We start from the raw sequence: 22517 nt of genomic DNA, 5'->3' as shown, positions 1-22517 counted from the left end.
ATTTCCTATGAAAATGAAAGACTTTTTTTTTTTTTTTAATAGTGAATAAATATTTTTTTGGATTATATACTGTCCATTCTGGTCCAATACCTTTTGAAATCTTTCTGGCATTACCATGATTTCATGTTCATAAAATTTTTGTTCTTTGCAGGCAAAAAACTGATTCAGGTGACTTTTGCCCTCGTTTGAAGTAAAGGTTTTACGGTCCAAATAAGCATTGTATAATTCGATTATCCGGGTTACTCGATTATCTGATATGCAATTAAGTAGAGATAACTGTTCAATCTTATTTTGATTTAATATTATTATTGCAATAAATATGTTTTAATTTTGAAATTTCTACATTCTTTATTGGTTTTAGACAGCAGAAAGTTTTTTCTGGTACTGGAATATTTTAAAAATATTTTCATGTTTTTCTAGAAAGTAAACTAGTAGCGATCAAAAATTTTAATCCAGCCTGTATTTTTAGAACTGAAATTTCATTCTCGGTATTATAGCATTAATTAACTCTAAATGGTGACTGTTTAGGATTTTCATTACTTTTAATCTTCATGGACATTAGCTTTTAACAGTTGCAACCAGGGCAGATTAACCTATAGGCACACTAGGCACGTGCCTAGGGCCTACAAAATTCAGGGGCCTACGAAAAACTTGGGAGAAAAAAATTTGTTGACAAAAATAATTTAGCTTTAAAAACAACAAGTGTATTTTGCACAAAATTATGAAGATACAAATAAAAATATAATATTTTTCAGTAATAAATTATTTTGCAAAATCTTATGATCTAATATATTACTTTTTTGCGATTTTTGGATTTAACGAAATCTTGTATTATGCTGTCGAATTCCAAACTACGCAAAATGTCGTATTCAATAGACATAAGTGCCAAACGATCTTGATTCATTGTTGAACGCAAATAATTTTTTATCAATTTTAATCTGGAGAAAGATCTCTTTCTCCTTCTGCATTTGATCCAAGAATCGACAAATATATTCTTAATACAATGTAAACGTTAGGAAAAGTATTCACAAGTTTATCTTTAATTTTGGCCTTCAACATTTCTTGTGCAGATTTATGTTCATACAAATTTGAAAATAGTAAAAAAAAATATGCAAGAAAATTTTAGCATATGTTTTGAAAAGAGGGGAGGAGTGGGGGAAGGAGGGAAGGGCCCAAAAACAGCTATGCCTAGGGCCTACGAAAGGTATAATGCGGCTCTGGTTGCAACTGATTTTTTTTATTTTTTAATTATGCTGCAAAACAAGCTATACTGCAGTAAAAGAAGTTATGTCATATGGAAAAAAAATAATACTATCCCTGATTAGCGAATGTGAATCTAATTTTCATAGTATGCAAGGAAACTTGTGTAAGACAGTAAATATATGCAAGACATTAAAAGAAAAAAAATGATTTTCAAATGTCTGGAATTTTTATTATGTTTTTTTTTTAAAAATCTTAGTTATAGTTTTGTTACATTTTATAATTTTGTTTTTTCCCTACAGTTGTTAACTAACTTTAAATTATAACCTTTATTATAACTGTTTTTTCCCCAATTTGTTTATAGCAAGAGGAAGTACCTATGGAGGAATCTCAAGAAGAAGTGGTAACAACTTCTGAAGAAAAAGAGAAAAATATAATTTCTTCCATACTTTATGAAGAAAGTAAGCATTTTATTGGATTTTTTTTAGTATTTAAAAATACAACAATATCATTTCTGAGAAAAATAAGATTTTTAAATTTAGTATTTTCTTTATGTATTTCATTCATTTGTATATCACATTTTATTTTTCCTTTTATTTTCAAATTGTTTCAGGAACTTCTTTTTGTAATAAATGTTCTACTAAAAGTTTGATAAAGAAGTTTTTTTATTTTATTTTAATAATTATGTAAATTTTATTCACTCTATTATAAACTAAAATAATTATAGTACGAATATTATTGTTACAAACACCTTTTGCCTTTCAAATTCCTATTGTGTTTATGTTCCTAAGCATATAACAAATATTCAGCCTTTCTGCCCATTATTCGATAGGTTAAAATTATAAATGCCTAATATTTAGTCAAATATTTTATAACTATTTAGCCTAATAAATCTAGGAAAAAAATTTTTAATGAAAATTTATATTCAATAAAGAATAATGAAAATTTACATTAACCAATATATCATCATAGACAGAGCATAATCTTTGACAAAGTTTTTCGAACTAATAATTACTCATTGTGAAATTGCAAAATTTAGATGAATTTATGAGAATATTTAATGATGTCATATATACAGCAATACTTACCACATTTTGAATTAAAGCCATATAAATGATTTTGTTTATCAACTCTTGATTATATAAAAAATGCATAAATAAGTAATTATAGATAATATAGAATAGTTAAAACATAGTTTATTTTGAAAAATATTTAATAAATTATTTAAAAATAGCAGGTAGACTGTTATAAGATGGAGAAAAAAAATGGAGTCATTAAAATTTTTTAATTTATGCTGCAAAAATAATATTTTTTCAGCATTTTCAGGCTCATTACAAGCATCTTAATATAAAAATATCGACTCAGAAATCTTCAGTTTATGAAAATTATATGATGTTTCAAAAAATAGTGTATTATTGAAAACCCATCACAAATGCTTAGACATTTTAAGCATACCAATTATATAGTTAATTTTTATTTAACTTTAATAATAAATTTTAAATTCAAAAAAAAAAAAAAAACATCTGTGTACTAATGATTTAAAAAAAAAAAAAATTTACTCAGTGGGTTTTAGCTTATAGCCGAATATTTTGTAATCAGAAATTTGGAAAAACTTCTAATCACTATGAGACTCATTTCTCCCTTAGACGCTGAGCAGCATGACTTTCTTTTATTAATTCCTAAATTTGTTTTATTGACTTCTGCAGTCTTAGAGATTGAGGTCAGCTGGTAGTAAATTATAAATAAATATCTTCATACTTCCCATCTTAAAAGTAAATAAATAGTTTCTAAAATAATAATTTCAAATGAGTTACAAATGTGTTTGCATTGTATGGAGTCTCATTGTATTGTATTTTTTTTTTGTAAATGTGTTGAACTGAGCTATTACAACTCAATATACATTTTTACATTGTAATTATAACATTATTTCTTTGCTGTTTCTATACAATTAAATTTATTTGAAGTAAAAGTTTTTTTTTAATAAAATATTTATAGTTAATATTTTTTTCCTTTTATAGAAATGTATATTAAGGTTATTTAAATAATGAAAACAGGCAAAACATATAAATTTTTTTTTCTTAATAAAGATAGGACTTTTGCAGAAATAAATGTTTGCTGCTCAATCAAAGTTGGGAGGAACCAATATATATATATATATAGCATGATAAATAAATATATTAAAAAACGAAGGAAATTAAGAAAAACAATACGTTTCATTTACTGCGCATAAGCTGCAAGTAAATAGAACTCATAAAATAAGTTCAAAATGTAGAGAAAACATGGAAAAACTGTAATTTTTTCCCTGTTTTCTCTACATTTCGAACTTATATGTATATATAATTTTACTCGCTTTATAAATTTTGTTTTATTCTGCTTTTTCTTTTTATTTTATTTCCTGTTTTTACGTGTTATTTTTACTTATTGTGTTCTATTTTATTTGTTGTAATTCTTGTAAAAAAATTTTTTTGAGTGCTCCTTACGCTATTGTATTATTATATTTTGCTTTGGCTATATTGATACAATGTCAGAAAGCACACTTTTTTACGGATATAATCGTGTGGGCTTATGAAAAGATTATATCTTTAATTTTCCGGATTTTTTAAAAAAATATTTGTTCTTTTTTTTCCAGTTTGTTATTTTTTTCATTATAATTTTTCTTTCCCCCTCTTTTTTCATGTATCTATAATTTTCATATATATATCCTAGCTAGGTGATAATTTTTTTTACTCAGCTGATTTTGCATCAGAAACTCAGAACATTTATAATGTGGGATGTCAGTAACATGGTATCAGTGTAATAATATAAGTAAAAATTTATTTTTCAAATTTTTCTGAGTGTAATGACCAATTTTGCTTTGATTACTATACATAAATGTATGTATTATGTTTTACATAGATATTATGTGTGTTGTTTAAAGGAGTAACACTTTTTTTTTGTAGCATGGAGATCTATATATTTTTATAATTAAAAATACTGCATATTTTTTTTCTGTGTCCAGCTGCTATATCTAGCCCAATATAGGCATTACATGTTTCCTAACTTTTTAATTTCATAAATTAAATTTTTTAAAAATCATTCTTAATCCTGTTATAATTAAATTATATCAATTATTTATTTTTTTCCCATTTTAGCTAATGCATAAATACTTTTGTTTTTTTCTTAACAATCAATGTAACGACTAACTTTTTATTCAATAGGATTGTACTCATTAATTCAGTGTTGGGACAAAACACTGTTTTGTCGTGTTTTTAACAAAATCTATTTTTTAACTTTATTTTCTTTAAGCGGCTTTATTCTTTTATCTTAAAAATAACTTGATTACACAGTTATATAAATTTCTAATGAATGGATTTTTCGGTGATTAATTTGTAGCCAGATTATTTAAAATTTAATCTTGATAATGTGGGGTCAGGTTTATTTTTGGCTCTATTTATCGATAATTTACCAATTCTTTCATCTCTTTTGATGCTCTTAAGCATAGGTTGGCAAGTAAGCATTCACTGTTAATTGAAATATGTTTTGAGGACTGGGGATCATTGGGCTGCTTCATGCTATGCTGCTTCAGTGCAGTCATTGAATATTTTTTAAAAAGCAAAAATGCTTTCTATTTTAAAAAAGTAATATTTGTTTTAGAGCTCTAAGGAAAAGATTTGCCTGATAATCTGTTAATATAATATTTTTGAAGTTATAAATGTGGCCATGTTTGTAATTTTTAAAAAATCCAACCTAATAAAGGATGTTTTTTTTTTGTCTACAACTAAAGTGATTTCTTTATTTTTTAATCATATCTCATCAATTTCCCTGTTTTAATACAAAGGTAATATACAGAGTTACACTATTATACAGCAAGATATGTTAACGAAAATATTTGATTCATTTTTCTTTCATGTCTAACTTTTCTTCCCCTTCTTTTGTAGCTAAAAATTCTGTTGATAAAAATTGTCTTCTAATGTTAAACATTTTCTTTCAGAGCTGAAAACACTTACTAATTCTCAGTTAAATGAACTCTACTTAGAATTAGAGATGATGATACAAGAAAATTCAGAAGTTTTAATTCAAGAGTTAGCTTTAAGGGATGAACTAGAATTTGAGAAGGAGCTAAAAAATACATTCATTTCTTACTTACTCACCATACAAAATAAAAAAAGACAACATAGTACAGAGAAACGACGAGTACGCTCATCAATGGGAAACAACTCCGATGCTAAAGTAAGTTTTGATTACAAACCATTATATGAAATTTTCATACTAATATTATGTATATATATATGTATAAAAAAATTTACTTTTTAAAAATAGAAATTTTTTCCATGCATTATATTGAAGAAAAATATCAAATATTTAAAAAAATATATTACATAAAGTCCCAAGGTTGATCGAATTTATTAAATCTACTGGTCTCTCTCGTGCTTTTATATGATGTATTTTCTCTTATTTTAATCAAAGTGCATTTTGGAATTAATTATCTTCATCTTTTTTCAATACTCTTTGCTTCCACTTTAAAATAAGGGATCTGGTTTTTATTTAGCTCATATTTAACTTTTACTTGTCAATAAAAAACTTTTTTTTAAGTTTTTTTTTAGTTGGATATTAATATTAAAAACTTGTAAGGATGTCATAAATGTAGATATTGGATTGTTATGGGCAGTACTATAATTACTACTTTTACCTATTTCATCTTCTAATGCACTTTTTTTTAAAATAAAAATAATTAAGTTTTTAAGAATTTAAATAGCTTTTATGTTGATAACATTGTCCACTTGAGATTAAGCTTTAAATTCCTGATATGAAATTGGATTGAAAATTGCTAGCGATTAGGGCTGTTAAAAATATGAAAAATAATTATTTCTGAAATTTTAAAAGAGTATAGAACTAAAAACTTTTTCAAACATTTTTTTGTGAAAAAATTACAAGTTAAAAATGAAATGTTTTAACATAATTTTTAATTGTATTAGAAATTTAAAGTTATTTTTAATTTATTATTGCCTGATATTTTGGGGAAAACATTGAAATATTATGTTAAGATTACTGTGTTTACTTTTCTGTAATTTCGCTTAATTTTGTTTCCAATAACTTGTATTAATGTTTTTGAAGCAGAATCTCTTTCTTTATAATTTTATTATTACTATATTCATAGATCAGGTGTTAATAATCAAATTCAGCCTATTCTGAATCATCTGAAACTTGGGCTGATAGTCATCATGGCACAAATTTGGTATAAAGACTAATGGGGCAATCAAAAGAAAAATTTTGTTGCTCCAAAACTGGGCGCTGGTGGTTGAAAACAGCAGTAAAGATAAATTGCGCAAATGTATAAAAATGCAAAAGGGTTAAGTGTAAGAAAAATGAGTAAAACAGAAAACGTGAAGGAGAGTTTAAATAAAAATTTTTATTGTAAAAAAGTATAATCAATAAATATGGTCAATAAATAAAAGTTAAAAGATTAGTGAGCTAAAAATCCTTTTGATATAATTGTAAATGCCAGCTGGGGTGCGCAAAATTATAAGGGATACAATATAAATATATTTCCCCTGAGCATAGCTTTCTTGGTTTGAAATTTCCCCCATACCCAAATTAAAGCCTTTTTTAAAAAATTGCATTAGCATTTTAAAATCATCTTTAGAAAATTTATATACTGTTAAAATTTGTTTCACAATAATTTTTTATTTAACAAAGAAAAGAATCATTTGATTTTACACAATTCTTAAATGTGCTAAAAATAGAACTCAAAATATATTGAAATAGTAATTATTCATAAAACTAAATTTCAGGTCCCACTTATAAACTTTAGGAATTCAAACAAGTAAGGAATTAGGAATTAAAATAAAACACTGAATTGTGATATTAAGTTATTCACATTATATTTAACATTACAGAAAATATTCTTTTTCTTTTAACTTAACAGGAAATATTCTTTTATTTACTTGAGTCCATCAAGGTAGTTTTCTTTTTTTTTTAAACGGAAAATTCTTGTGAAGTAATTATTATTATTTTTTTTTAACACTAAAAAGTTTTGTTGCAATATTTTTGAATTAGACTAAAAATTCCTTGAATTTCTAGAAAAATGTATTTTTAGTCTTTGAGTGCTGTAATTTTCATGAGTCTTCTATTTTCCCTATTGTCATTTGAATCATAAATGTTCTCCAATTCTCTCTTGTGTAATACTCAATTCATAGCTGATCTAGAATATATTTAAATCAATTTTCGATGTGCAATTCATTTGCATACTTCTTATTCTTGCTGGAGCTCTTCAGTAGCATATTACTAATAGATTTTGGTTCTTCTTAAAAACATACTTATTACTTTTTAAGTTGCATTTTTGAATAGAACTTAATTGTGTCGTCTTTTTGAGATTTATTTGTATCGGATTCGTAAGTGTAACTTGGATGCAATTAATAATGCTAATATATTGTAGATATGATAATTAACTAATAAGTTGGATTTCACTTGCCCCATCAATTAGGTTTAGTAAGAATGTTGTTTTATATTGTAAAAATCATAAAAAGCAAAAGCTCTGATTGTTTTTGACTTGTGTTGTGAGATAATTGCATGTCATTGTACTCTTATTTTAAAAATGCCAATCAGGATTTTTAAAATGCTAGAGGAAGATGCTAAGTGAAATATTTGGTAGTATTAAGAATTGTTGGAATCATTCAGAAAATTAATTGCAATACACACAGAGAGAAAAACTTTTGGATGGTTGCAGCTATGACTAATTTAAGAACAAAAAGAAATATTTTGTACAAAAATATGTAATAGACAATGTAAATAAATGAGAAATAAAACAAATTACAGTCAGACCCCTATTAAATGAAGGCGCTAAATCTCGACAATAAGTTCGTTATATGGAATATTCATTAAATAGAAAATCATCTTTTGAAATATTTAAGCATCACAGAACAGGTTATAAATTCATCAACTCTAGACATAATAAAAATAGCAAAATGGTTCTCCTTGATGTCGTAAACTAGTATTTACTATTTATTTTAGAAATTTTAACCATAAAAGTAATCTGCATGGAAAGCAAGAATAGAGCAAAACATTATCCAGTGTTACACTATCATGCTACATACATTTTCAACTAAGAAGAAGCTAAATTTATGTGTAAAATTGTTGCTGCATTTATTATAAAAGTAATTTTAAACATACATTACCATATGTGTTCTTAAGTTTAATTGCTACTGATAAAAAATCTGTTAATTTTGTTTGAGTTTTTCGTTTGAAATGCAAGCAAGAAGAGAAAGGGATTTTACTTCATTCTCTAAAAGTTAAGAGGCTTCGAAAATCAATTCTAGGTCATTTCCCCCATAAATTGCGTTAACAAGTTTGAAATGTTCTGAACTATTTTGGAAAATAGGGAAAGTGGATCTCAAAGAAAAGTTTGTTAAATAGAGCATTCACTTCATTATCTAGAAGTTATTTTTATGAAAAAATTTCCAAAATGTTCTTGGTTTCTAGAAAAAAATCACAAAATAGAGAAGTTCGTTAAATGGAAGTCCAACTGTATAAATAAAATAAGAATAGGGAAAACTTCTGTATTTACACTATATAACTTCCGTTAAAAGTTAATGGTACTCACCAAATTTTATGCATTCATTTCTTAAAACGAAATTTTTCCTCGATTAAAAAAAAAAGGTTCAAGTCTGGGCTCTGAGCAGCCCAGTCCATTCCATTAACCCCATTGCCACCATACCAAGCCTTGGTGACTCTTGCAATATGACAGCTGGCATTGCATCTTGGAAGTAACAGGGGTCCACCTCGTAAAACTGCCACAGGGTAGGAAGCACATTGTCATCCAAAATAGTGCAGTAGGCATCTTGCATGGGACTAATGCCGATGTTGTTCCCTACACGATATACATCGGCGGAGGGCGTGACATATCTCAGAACCGCAGATATAGTCATTTGCATAGGTGTCCAAATACTTATTGGTAGATTGTGTATTAACTATGTGCATTTCAGTTTAATTGGTTAAGTTTATGTATAGAATAAGTATGTAAATAAAATGTAAAGGGAATTAAACATTTTTCATTGTTTATTATATTGATTTTATTTTATTATTATTATTTTTTTTTGTTGATTTTTTTAATAAATGGCTAAAAAATTTTAAAAAATTAAGTAAGTTTTATTACGGTTCCTGACAAAAGTTATTAGTAATTAAGATAGCTTGTAATTAAAAATGTCTTCTTGATATACATTTTGTTACATTTCCTGACTAAAATTATTACTAATAAAAAAAATTTAGCCAATAAATTTTTTATTAATTCACATTCATTTTATTACATTTCATGACCAAAAATAAGATTAAAAAATTAGCTTTAAAAGTCATTAATAGACATTCATTTTATTACAGTTCCTGACTACTGTCATTCCTTATAGTGTAGAAAATGGACCGCCTAACAATCAGACTTTACAGATTTTGATAAAAAGTAAGTCACTGTGTGCATGTTGGGCTCAAATATTTATTTCTATTTGCTATTATGAAATGCATTCATCAATTTAAGCAGTTGTCAATCTATTGTTTTGAAAAGCAGCTTTCTTTTAAGATACCAAAATTCAAATTCAAGCTCATTCTAATCTCTTCACTAGTATTTTGATAGAATGAAAACAAACTTGTTGCAAGTTTACATAAGATCTTCTGAAGTCGTTACAAATTTGAATTAAAATCTGTTATTGTTTGTGTTCTTATCTTATTTGACCTTTGAAGATAATCTGAAATCTGAGGTCCTGGACATGAGAGACCATTTTGGAGAAATATTTCTCAAATTATTTCCTCTCGTTTAAAAAAATTACGGACAAGCCTTATATTTACCATTCAATAACAATGATAATCACTTTATTATTTTTTTTAACATTTCTTTATTGTTCTAAGTTTATAGAGAAGTGTTTTTCAGCAAATCAGAAAGTTTTTAATATTTTTTTTTTTTTACTACAGTTCTGCCAAAATTTATTTATAACTTTGTATTAAGTTGTATTAAATTCATAACTTATTGGTCTATTGTTAATATTTTGTTAAAATGTAACTCTCAAATTTGGTGGTTTCTCAATTTTTATTATTGTTTAATAAATATTACCTCGTACTTCACAAAGGGAGAACGGCTGAAAGGAAAGATAAAATTTACTGTTTTATTCAGTAAGATTGACAATGTTAACAGAGATGAATTAAAAAAGTGAAACAATCGCATATGTTTGTGTTATTTCTTTGTTTAATTAATTATAGTTTTAAAAATATAGTTTTTTTGTATAGCTTTTACATTACTGGTATTTCTACTTTAATTATAAAAAAATAAGTTTTTGACATTCTTTTAAAAATTATTTTGAATAGATTTTTTTTCTTTAAAAATACAGTTAATTTAGTAAGATTATTTTCTTTTGTGTTGTTGCAAATGTAACTTCAGTTTTTGTTTGCTGGAGAAAAAAAAGGAAAGCTGTATTAAAATATCACATTTTGAAGCTTAAATTTTATAAATTCTACGTATTGGTGTTATATTATTATTTAATATATTATATATTTTGTGAGTGGTTTATAAAATAGTTAATTGGAATGATGTTGAAAAGGCATTGAACAGTGAATTTTTGTCTTTTCATTCTTTAAATTATTTCAGTAATTTTCAGTAAAGCCACACTGACTGACATGCCACACTTTAAATTTTTGCTATGATAGATTTTAGTCACTATTATGGAAAAATGAGGCATTTTAGATACAAAAAAGAAAGAAAACAAAACAAATTTTGGCAGTGGCACATCATGTATGAAAGTGAACTCAAAAAGTTATAACGTTAAAATGTGTGAACACAAAATCCCTTGAGCAACTTTAGAAGCACTAACTATATGGTGTAAAAGGAAATTCAAATCTGTTGAAAGGATGGGAACGAAAGTGAAACACCATGCATTGATCATGTGCTGCTGGTGACTTCATCAATTAGAATGGCAGGAATGTTTTTCTCTCTCTTCTTTTTTTCCTGACTGACATGATTCTCAATAAACCTGCTTTACCCTTTCCTTAGAACAATTTCTTGCAGATGTGAGTTTGAATTTCCATTCAAGCGGCATGTCTTTTCTTCGTCATGCAATTTTTCCCAACTTCCCTCATTTATTTTAACTTGTAACACATTTTTTCTATACCCCCAGAACATAAACAGACATTGTAAATTGAATTTTGTTGCACATTCATAGTTGACATTGTACAGTCCTGCGTCACTCAAAATCTTGTCTTACCCCACCATATTTTAATTAAAAAAATATTTGTTAAAAATGAGAAAAATATACCTTTTTCCAAGCGAATGATATTGGTTCGCTATTTTAGAAAATTTTGCAAACTTTAATTTTTGAATAAATAAACGTTGATTGCGGTATTCTTGCTTGGAAAAAGCCTTTGGAATAATAAAATCTCCGCATAGGCCGCACAGAATTTTAAGTACAGATAGGCAGTATCTTATCCACCAGAAATCGCTAGTTAACTATTGGCATAAGTCAATTATTTTATAATAAGAATTTACATTTAGATACATGAAAAGTATTTTTTTAGTATAACCTAATTAATGTATAATAAATTTGAAAACCTTTAATTACTGTTTCAGACTGATAACTTAATTCGATTTCGGTAAAAAAAATCAAAAGTCTAGTTTAAATAAATAAAGATAAATACACTTTGACTAAAATAAAACCCCCTTTGATTTGCTTTTACTATTTTTTTTTAAAAAAAAGGTTTTTTTGACTTTTTATGCTGCAACTAAAAAACTTTTAAACCTTTGGAGCACAGGGCTCCCTCGGGTAAGGGAGAGCAGGGAAAACCTGGAATTGTCAGGGAATTTTATTTTAACTCTAAAAAGTGGGGAATAGTTAGGGAAAATAAAAATTTTTTGCTAAAAACCTGGAAAATCTTCAGTCTTAGAATTGTCGGTAACAGTGATAAGTTATTGAGATTTGAGTTAAATAATTAATTCTAACATCTATTACAAGTATTTTATAAATTTTCACTTTTTAGTGAAACTTTTCTATGTCTCCATTCACATTCTATTTTATGTTTTTGCTCACAAAACCTAATTTTTGACCTTACTAATAATAAAAAATAAAAACCCAAGTTTTCTGATAAAAAATTGCATGGTAAGCACAAAATATGGTATGGATTTTCATTGAAATTTTCCTGATAAACCTGGAAAAGTCAGGCGAATTTTTTTTCTGAAATTGAGTGGGAACCCTGGAATAGGGACATTTGTTGAATACAATGCCTGTTATACTTGTCTGTTTGTTATACCAGTTGTAATAAGCAAAAGGTTGCTACTACATTAAAATTTTATATTTACTCATATTTTTAAATTTAAGCTTTCGATTTACAATTTTCAGATTTTTGAAATTAGAATTATTTTAGGGATAATTTTTTAAAAAGTAGATATTTCTTTTGGTAGATATTTCATTACAAAATATATTTTCACCAAAGTTAAGAGGAATTTTAAGTCTTGTCATTTTATATAATAAAAACATTACAAAAATATATATGAATAATTTAGAATGTATTCAACTAAATGCAGTGTACTGTATTTAGTTACATTGAGCAAAGTTAAAGTTTATACATGCAAAAGTAATGCATATTCTTAATAAATACAAAATAATATTCTGTCCCTCCTTAAACTATTAATTAAATTATTATGTGTACAGACAATTATTAAAACTCACTCTAGTGATTTTAGTACATTTAATTTTTCGAGAATCTCATTTTAATATTTCAATTAAAATGTATATAAAAGGAAGCTTATACAATTTGAAATTGTGTATTATACTAGTGTATTGAAATAGTCTATTATACTTATTATACTAGTGTATTGAAATAGTCTATTATACTTATTATACTAAATAATTATAATACTTTTAATCAATCACAAAACGGAATATAAGTTTATTATTATTTAGGTCAACTAGCATCTGAAATAAATTATTAAAAAAATGTCTAAGCTTTTATACATTTTTCAGATTATAAATGTCTTGATTTTCCTTCTGCAAATCTATATACAATTTCTTAGGAAATCTTATTTATATCATAGTTGGTTGTCATTAGTGCTTAATCAGTTAATTTTTCTTAGCTAGCCTGGTTTTATTCCTATATTTTTAACCACCTCTAAGTACAAGATAAGCAGAGTAGTTATTTTGTAAAAAATTACTTTGTATTTTGAAAACTATTTAAAAAAGAAAAGCGATAATAAACCAGTGGGTTAAGGCAAGTATCGAGAATTTGAAAAGTTCAATTTTTGGTTCCTGGGCTAATTATTTGTACTGACTACAGGAAACCGAAAACTGAATTTTGAGTTTGTCACCATTTGTAAGGGAAAAATAAATTAATTGCTTAGCCATGACTACCTAAGGGTTAAGAATTATTATAATCAATCTATGTTCTCATTGGATATTAATATATTTAAAAACGTTTCCTTATAATCGTTGATGTTTTTAATGTTGTGTTTTTATTTCAGTTCTCAAGGCGATAAATGAAGATAATCCAGCTGTACCTGCACTTCTCACAGATTATATTCTTAAAGGTAATTTACGTAGTTTGATATTTTTAAATTTATTAATTTTTTTTATCCAAATTTTAATATTCCTTATAAGAAAAAATAAAATTATATATGTTTTATTATTATTTTTTATAGAATATCTAACTATGTGGTAAAAATTTATAAATTTATTTTTAGCTATCCATATTTCGACTTTCTAAGCTGAGAATATGTACTTATTTTAAATATCTGTTAATTCATTTTTATTCAATAAAATGTAAATTTCATTTCTAGTTTTTATGTAGTAATGTATTGTTCAAATTTGGAAATGTAAAATTTTGTAGATGTAACATTCTTTGTGAGAAGTATTGTATATTTTAAAATACCTTCGTAATTTTTTGATTCAATCTTATTTCTAATATTTATTTTGCATATTGTTAAAATTTGTTATACATATTTTTCATTTAATTTAAATATATTGTGTTAATTTAAAGTTATTGCTAAAAGTTTCTTGTTCTTTCTTTAAGTTTCAATGTTGTTAAATGTTCTCAGTTAAAAATTTTCTTTTATAAGTCATATTTTAAGTTCTTTTCTTTCTTTTACTTTGTTACTTTTTATCTTTCTCTTATTTTTGCTAATCTTACTTGATTTGGCCAAACAAACAAAATCCTCTATTTTTTTTTTATTTCTAAGAATTTTCTCTCTTGTTTTTAGATATAAAATTCATAATTACATTGCTGGGTAGTTAGGGAATTGCTTTTAATGTTTTCTTGTTAGGAATGAATTTTTACATTTGAAATATTCAATGACAAAATATTCATCAAATTTATCTGAGCAAATAAAAATGATCTTAAAAAGAATATCATTTTTTGCTATTTTTCAATATTTTTTGTTCTGCTTAAATTTGGAACTCAAGTGTTGGTGTTATTCTTGATTTATGTAAATTATGAAATTTGCCTGTATTCAATCAATAATAACATTTTAAGAATATTTCAATTTTTTTTTAGCATTTTCTAAATTTTTTATGAGGTGTTTATGAACGAAGACCATTCATCTGTGAGGCATAATTTTGATTGTTATATTGCGAAGATGAAACTGCTTTGTTTAAATGCATTGTTTTACAAATAAACTTAACAATTTTTAAACGGATTAAACCTCTGATGTGCTGTTTTTACAAGAAATTGCTGCTCTTTTGAGTTTTGGATTATTTTCTTATATTTTCAATCTACTGTGTTATATTGTTCACTTGCAATCCTCAGAAAATTAATTTTCTTAATAATCTTATTGTCAAAAAGTTTGTTTTATGTTTTTCATTTAGAATTAAGTTTTTTTAGTTTAGAACTATGTTTTTTGAGGTCTTAGCTTTATATGTTTCACGTTATAATTGAGTTTCAGATTTAATAAATTATCTTACATTGTTCATGACTGACATATTTTTATTTGAAATGTTTACTTCTTGTTGAAATTTTTCTGCTTTGTCATCTTCCTCTTATGCTATAGGATCGGAGGCTCTCACCTCATTCTTTTTTTTCCTTCTGATTCTTCCCTATCATCACATACAGTAACAAACTGCTTATAAATATAGCATTTTTTGTAAAAAAAAATTCAATAAACCTACAAACTTTCCCCAGTTTCCATGTAATAGAATAATTTTTGTGTGTTTTTTACTGCAATTTTCATGTTACTCATTATTCTATGAGATTGACTGAGCTGCATAAACATAACCTAAAATATTTACTTCTTTGGAATGAACATTTCAGGTCAGGAGTTAGATATTGTGTTCTTTTTTTTATTGAAATGGCAAAGAATGGTTTTTAAAATTAACACATGGCAGCTTAAGAATTCTGTTTCAAAATAGCATTTTAAAATCCAAAAATATTTTGTAAAACAGTGATTAATGGAAAGTTAATAAGAATAGAAGGGCAATAGAAACATTTAACTAAGAGTTTTTTTATTAGTATTGTTATTGTGAAGAAATTTTACATTTTTCATTATGAGGGAAAAATACTCATGATTTTGAATTTGTTTTAATAAGGGCATACTATGTACCAGAAACAACTATTAAAGATGACACGTGTTAAAACCTATATTAATAAGTGATTTATGACATAAGACATTGACGTGTGCATAAGCCCTGGCCTTTCAAACTTCCGAGTGCTTTTTTACTAAAATAAGGCCACCATTTAAAATAATACAAATCTCTCATTTATATTCTTCAGTACATACACAATTTTATTCTTCTTCACTCTGATATAATATTCTTCAGAAATAGCAGTCTGAGCTGATATCACCATAATTGTTTTAAATTTGTCCTCATATATTCTGTTTCTTGCATTAGTATTCATCTTTTTTGTTTGCATTTTTTTCTAGTACCAAAAATTGTTATTTTGTTTAATTATTTATTCTTTTATTTATTTATTTTTTCTTTTCTTTCTTTATTTTTTCTTTTATTTATTTATTTTTTATTTTTTTAAACGTTAATTTTGCCTACTTAAATCTGATAATGCCCATTTTTTCACCTATCACTAATATTTTTCAGTAACAGTCTGAGCTAAATTTATCATAATTATTTTAAATTTGTCTTCATATATTCTGTTTCTTGCATTAGTATTCATCTTTTTATTTTGCATTTTCTCTAGTACCAAAATTTTTTCTTTTATTTATTTATTTTTTTCTTTTATTTATTTATTTTTTCTTTTTAAAGTTTAATTTTGCCCATTTTTTTTACCATAAGAATTATATCTTACAAATGATGTATCTTAACTTTTTTCGCATCCTCTCAGCGACTTTTGATGTGTTTGACATGTACGTAGAATCACTGAATAATATATTTAAAAAACTATGTTGAATATATTAATTGTATTGAAATTATATTGAATTAAGTATTTAAAAAAAATCAAGTGGTGTTAGTTGGATAGAAATATTAGTGCTGTGGAATTGTTGAGGTTTGTAATTTCAAAAAATTTCGGCAATTGTTTAGTATGATATTTATTTTTTATTCTAGGAATATTTATATAAATTTTTTAAAATTTATTTTCTTTTTCTTTCAGTTCTCTGCCCGACATGAACAACTCGTTTGTTGCTGAATTTGCTATGGCTATTCGTTGAATTCACCACATTCTCAGAGGAATAATGTTTCTGTTTATCTTGATGTTATGTTTCAACATTGTAGTATATCATCATTTTTCTCAGACGGGGAAATGCTTCAAGAATTGTAGTTAAGCAGCAATTAAGGATTTAACTGCATTGATTACTACTACTTCTAGTACAACAACTTAATTAAAATTGGAGCTTATGGTCCTAGAATTTTGCACCAGTTTTGACTTAATTAAATTTTACCTCAGATGCGTGGAAAGTATTTTTCGATTTAATTAAAGTGCTATGTGTATATAAAGTATTTATTTGAAATGATGTAAACTATACAATTAAAATTTTTCCAATAATTGATTTGACGCAGATGACCAATCTTCTCAATGAAATGCTGTTTTATAGCATCATGTCTCTCTTTAGAAATTATTAGCTACTTATAAGCTACTTAATTGCTTATAAGCTACTCATATAAGCTACTTAATTGCTTATTCATTGAAAAATATTTCATGTCACAATGATTAATGAAATTGCTATATCTATGTCACAATGATCAATTTTGTAATTGTAATAGGCATTAATTTTGACAATGTGATGTAAAGAATATTTAAAGTAATGCTTTTGTATGGAAAGACCAGCTTAATGTGGTTAGTGCCTGTTAATTTTATGTATGAATATAAATATTAAGTATTGCATCCAGCACTATACATCATTTTATTCTAAATTCATTCTTATTTATTATTAGAATAATATAATCATATCTCATCAATAATTTTATATCAGAGGGTGTAAAACCTGTTTGATTGAAGAATCTCTCTTCCCACTTTCTCTTCATTTTGTGGCCTTTTTAGTATTGTATAGAGGAGTTATATTAAGGATGTAAAAAATATTGTTAGAAAGCTTTTATTTCTTTCCCTATTAAAAGTTGTGACAAAATGATAGTGTAAGAAGTAGGTAAGGCATCCCATGTTTTTAACAACTAGTGATTTATTTTTTTAATTGATAATACATTATGCTTAAAATAAAATGAATTGATTTTATTGGCTAAGTGTTTGGAAAAATTAAATCATTTTTATGTATGTATTAAAAGTAATTAACAGAATTGCTGTTTTGCTCGGGGAATTCTAATTTAAAAAGCACACCTTTTTCATTTTGTGCTTCGTTAATGAAAACTTGAATTATCGACTTAATGTTTTGATCTTTTTATTTTGCAATTACAGTTAAACCCTGATTACCTGACACCCATTGAAGCAGATTTTTTTCAGAAATTTAAAGTTGTCAGAATCAAAAATTTACTTTTAAATGAAACAAATTCCTATTTGTTACTAGTAACAGATTAATCGCTTGTACATTTTTGGTCGGTAGGTGAGTAAAGTAATGCCATCTTAAACATCTCAATTGTCGTTTTCCAGTATTCAAATTTCATTATCTTCATATCAGTAATTGAATAGAACTAATTTGAATTGAATGTGGTGTTTAATGACCCAATTTCAAAAATAAATCAGTAATTTAGTAATATTAGCTGCATTAATGCAATGTGTGTTGGGACGCTTTTAATATGCGTCAGAAAAGGTGTCAGATAATCAAAGAATCGGATGATCAGGCATTATTCTCTGATTAGGTTTCTACTGTATTGAAATTGTACAAAATATTTTATTGAATTTTTTTAATCGGATAATATCTTCTTTAATTTAACTGATTGTTCGTATTTGTTAAATGATTTTTATTTAACCCATTCGTGTATAACATGTATGATTATACTATGATTATTGTGCTCAATTACTTATGATTTTATTATGTATACGCTATTTTTTTATTGAGTGTTTGTCAGTAATTCTGAGAAATTTGTTGAAAATTTAAATTCCATGACTGTTGTTATTGTAAATGCTAGATTAAATTTATATAGCATTCTAAATTTAGCTAAAAGTGAGTCTAAGTCGTTTTATTAATTTGTTTATCTGATTCTATTTTCTAAGTTATAAGTGAAAATTGCAATGCTAATTTTATATTTATTTGTTTGCAGTAAAATAAAAATAAGTTAAATTTATAATAATGTTAAGTCATTAAATGTTTTAATAAAATTCATTTTTTCGTGATGATTTCTATTGAAGTTTTCTTAGTTGACAAGTTTCCTAAAAAATTTTTTTTTGCTGGGATGTTTCTATCTTACTATTTGGGATTCTCGTAAAAAATCTTGAATATAAATTAAATTTGTTGAAAAAAATTGAAAGTTAAAAAGAAAATTTAATCTTTTTCCTTGCAATCAAATTATGTAACTCATTTACTAGTTTTAAAATTATTTTTATCGTAATTATATTTAATAGCAACCAAATGTATAATGGTATTTTAGAATACTTCTATTTTAAAATGTATTTATTGCTCAGCGATTTGCACATATTTTAATAACTAAGATGTATTTTGATATTTGTATAATTTAGAGTATTAAAAGAAAGTGCTCAAGTAGGAAAAAAAAATTAAGATGAGTCAAGGGTCGCTCCCTTAAAGTATAGCTTTACTTTGTCACTCAGTAAACTGTAAAATATTTATAGCTAAATCTCAGTATTTGCAGTAGATAACTTCATATAACTTAATACCTAAATTATAAAAATATATAATAATTAGATCGTATTTTAGTATGCCTAAACATATTGACATAATGTTCATTACAAGTTCTATTTTCCAAATACATTTCTTTTGGTAGAATACTTATAAGTTTCTTTTTATTGTTTACTACTATGCCTAATTTAACAATTATTGTAATAAAGGCTAGTTTGTTTCCCAATATGTATGTTTTTTTTTTTTTTGTAAAAAATTAAAACTCCTTGTTTTATGATTGTTTTTTTGATATTTTTAATTTATCTTCATAATTTGTGTCTGATTTGTTGTTTTACTTTATTATTTAGTTTTTTTTATCTTCTGCAAAGTTTATATTAAGGTGTTGTATTACTAAGTTTTTGTATTTGTGATTTATTGTCTTTCAACAATGTTTTAAAATTAGTCTTCTGCATAAACAATTACTGCAGTTAATTCATGCCTTGAATTATCTGGTTATACTTTAAATCTTTATGCTTTCTTTTTATAATCTTTGTTTATTTTATATTTGTACATATTATTAAGCATAAAATTAAAACCAAGTTTTTTTAAAATTAATTTATAGGAGAGTTAAAAGCATTTTTTTTTTCTTTCTTACTTTAGCTTAAAATTTCAAAATTTTTTGAAAATGATTTTTTCTTTTAACTAAGCTATTTTAATCTTTTATGCTTTAAAGGAATTCAAGGTACAATTTAATTAGTAATGTTTTCAGATATTAGAAAATATTAAGCCTTAAATTTTAGGCTGATTTATAAAATTACTGATTACTGATTTGCTCAAAATTTTATTTTGAAACAGCCATGTTTGGTTTTACAGAATGCAAATGAAACATGCTTTTTTTTCTCCACATTTATATGATTTTATATAATCATCCATAAAAAGTATTATGTAGTTTTTATTTCCAGCATTTACTTTGAAGTTTTATTTTTGAAAGAAAATAATAGTTATTTTAGTTTTAAAATAAAATAATAAATCAAATTAAATAATATAATTTTTTTTATTTAGTGAAAATTAAATTATTTCCAATGCTATTTCATTAAACGTGGGAAAAAAATTTACAGAATTTAACCACTGTTATTAAGATAAATTTTCTTTGTCATAAATTGGGTTTATAACAGGATGTTTAAATTATTTATACTGTATGTAGCTTCAGAGAAGCCAACTATGAAATTTCGAACAATCTTTCAAAACTAAGGAAAGTTTAATTATCTGAAAAACAGATTGTCCCTTTTTTCTAAAACATTTTATTTAAAATTTGTGACTAGACACTTATTTTTACTGCCATTTTTCAATTTGAAAATTATCCTTTATTTTATTATTATCAGACAAATTTTTTGTTTACTAACTGAATTTGAAGCTATATTTTGAAAAAATAATTTTATTGTTCATCTGTATACTATATAATATACAATATATGAGCAATATACAATTATATAATTGTATATTGCTCGGCATGTAATTTAGGTAATATTCTTTTTTTTCCTCCATTTTAATGCAAGCTGTGAAAATTATTTTTGTTACTATGGTAAAGCTTCATTACAGTTTGGTAACTCTGAAGTTTTCATTATCTGTATACCATGTGTCCCAAAAATAAATGGCTGACCATTTGAAAATTTAACATCGTTTGCTGCGTTTTGATTTTAGAATTTACGGCAATCTACTTAGTAAACTAGGGACTTATACTAACTGAGGTTAAAAACTTAGTTTCAAAATTCATCAACTGATTGTGCTGTTGTCTAAAGTAATCTATAAATAAATGTTTTAAAAACATTTACTGTTCAATATAGTGTAGTGTAACGGCAAATTTTATGTATACACAATTACAAATGTTTTCCATTATAGATTTTCTTAATCAATTGTGCCATCTGTTGACTAGTTTTGTAATCAATTTCGATTTTAGAAGAGAATAAATGAACTGGTTTTTGTAAGCTGAATGCAGCAAACTGTACATTTCCATCTTGTTTGATTTCTCTTTAATTGGTTTTATGAATTATACGTCATTTTTGGCACACCTGGTATTTTACATTTTAAATATAACTTTAGAATTGATACTATATATGCCATGTGTAATTGAACAATGAAAAGTATTTAGTAATTAAGATTAGACTTCATATATAAATTGCAATTGCGTTAATTAAATATTTTTGTATGCCTTTAGCCTAAAATCTAGTTTTTAGCAAAAACCTGATCCTAAATGTAGGTCCAATTACACGTACTGTGACTTTCCCTTTAAATTAAAAACTCTTACTGTTCCAACCTGTCAGAGAGAGTTCTAGAGTGTATAAAGTAATTGTGATATAATTCATGTTAATTTATTTCATACATTAGATATTAGTGATTATTGTCTGTCACGTTTGATTGTTTTCATCAAAGTGTGTGTTGTTTGCACTAGCTGAATCTTCAGATATTAATTGAACGAGCGCTCAGCAAATTAGTGTGTATTTGCTCATTATGATTTAACCTAACCTTGTGCCAATTTTAACGTGATTTGTATTTAGAAAAACTTTTTCTTTTATTTACCGATAATAGGGATGGCAATTTTAATTTTTCAATAAGTATAAACTGAGAATAGTTTTTTCTTTGTTGTGTATTTATTGAAGAGAATTACGTTTATTTGTGTGATATGTAGTATACCATGACAAAGTTGTGTAATATGTATTATATTTATTGATAATGACTCTTATTTAAGTTATGGAATTATGTTATGTATAAAGATATGTTGATAACAGTTTATTAAACTGCAATATTATTATGAAATCTGTTTATTAAAGATCCCTTTATCATGAGTATGTTTCATTATTTTTCTTTTATGCACTGTGGACTGATGATGATACAAGATTTTATCACAAATCTTATCGTAAATTTTGCAATATTTTTATTTAGGTGGTTTTTTTTTCTGTCGAGGAAAATGAAAGCCACTGTTTTCATGGCCTTAAAGGTGAAGCAAAACTTTAATTTTAAATTATTTATACTTGATTCTTGAGAAAAATTGTTTAGACCTTAAAACAGACTAATTCCTTAATTTTTTTTTTTAAAAATCACAAATTTGGCGAGATTTTTTCACTTAGATTTAAATATGTAAAATATAAGACCAGTTTACAACTTATACATATTTTTATGAGCCTTAACAATGCAGCTTAAGAGTAATTTTTCA

At 25.4% G+C, this 22517-nt stretch overlaps 1 protein-coding gene across 2 annotated transcripts in view; it reads left to right on the top strand.

Annotated features, from left to right (window-relative positions):
- The window catches only part of LOC107453792 (fasciculation and elongation protein zeta-2), a 48614-nt gene extending 26465 nt beyond the window's left edge, over positions 1–22149 (top strand). For both annotated transcript variants that reach the window (XM_043040895.2, XM_043040898.2), the window contains exons 5-9: positions 1565–1661; positions 5171–5409; positions 9553–9628; positions 13664–13729; positions 16735–22149. In XM_043040895.2, the coding sequence (XP_042896829.1) occupies positions 1565–1661; positions 5171–5409; positions 9553–9628; positions 13664–13729; positions 16735–16751 (495 nt within the window). In that variant the 3' untranslated portion in view covers positions 16752–22149. The remainder of the gene's footprint in view (positions 1–1564; positions 1662–5170; positions 5410–9552; positions 9629–13663; positions 13730–16734) is intronic.
- The last annotated feature ends 368 nt before the right edge of the window (positions 22150–22517 follow it).

Source organism: Parasteatoda tepidariorum, chromosome 7 (genome assembly GCF_043381705.1).
Source record: "Parasteatoda tepidariorum isolate YZ-2023 chromosome 7, CAS_Ptep_4.0, whole genome shotgun sequence".
NCBI classification, from domain to species: Eukaryota; Metazoa; Arthropoda; class Arachnida; order Araneae; family Theridiidae; genus Parasteatoda; species Parasteatoda tepidariorum.
The sequence above is the reverse complement of the archived record's forward strand: the minus strand, read 5'-3'. Positions and strand labels throughout refer to the sequence as shown.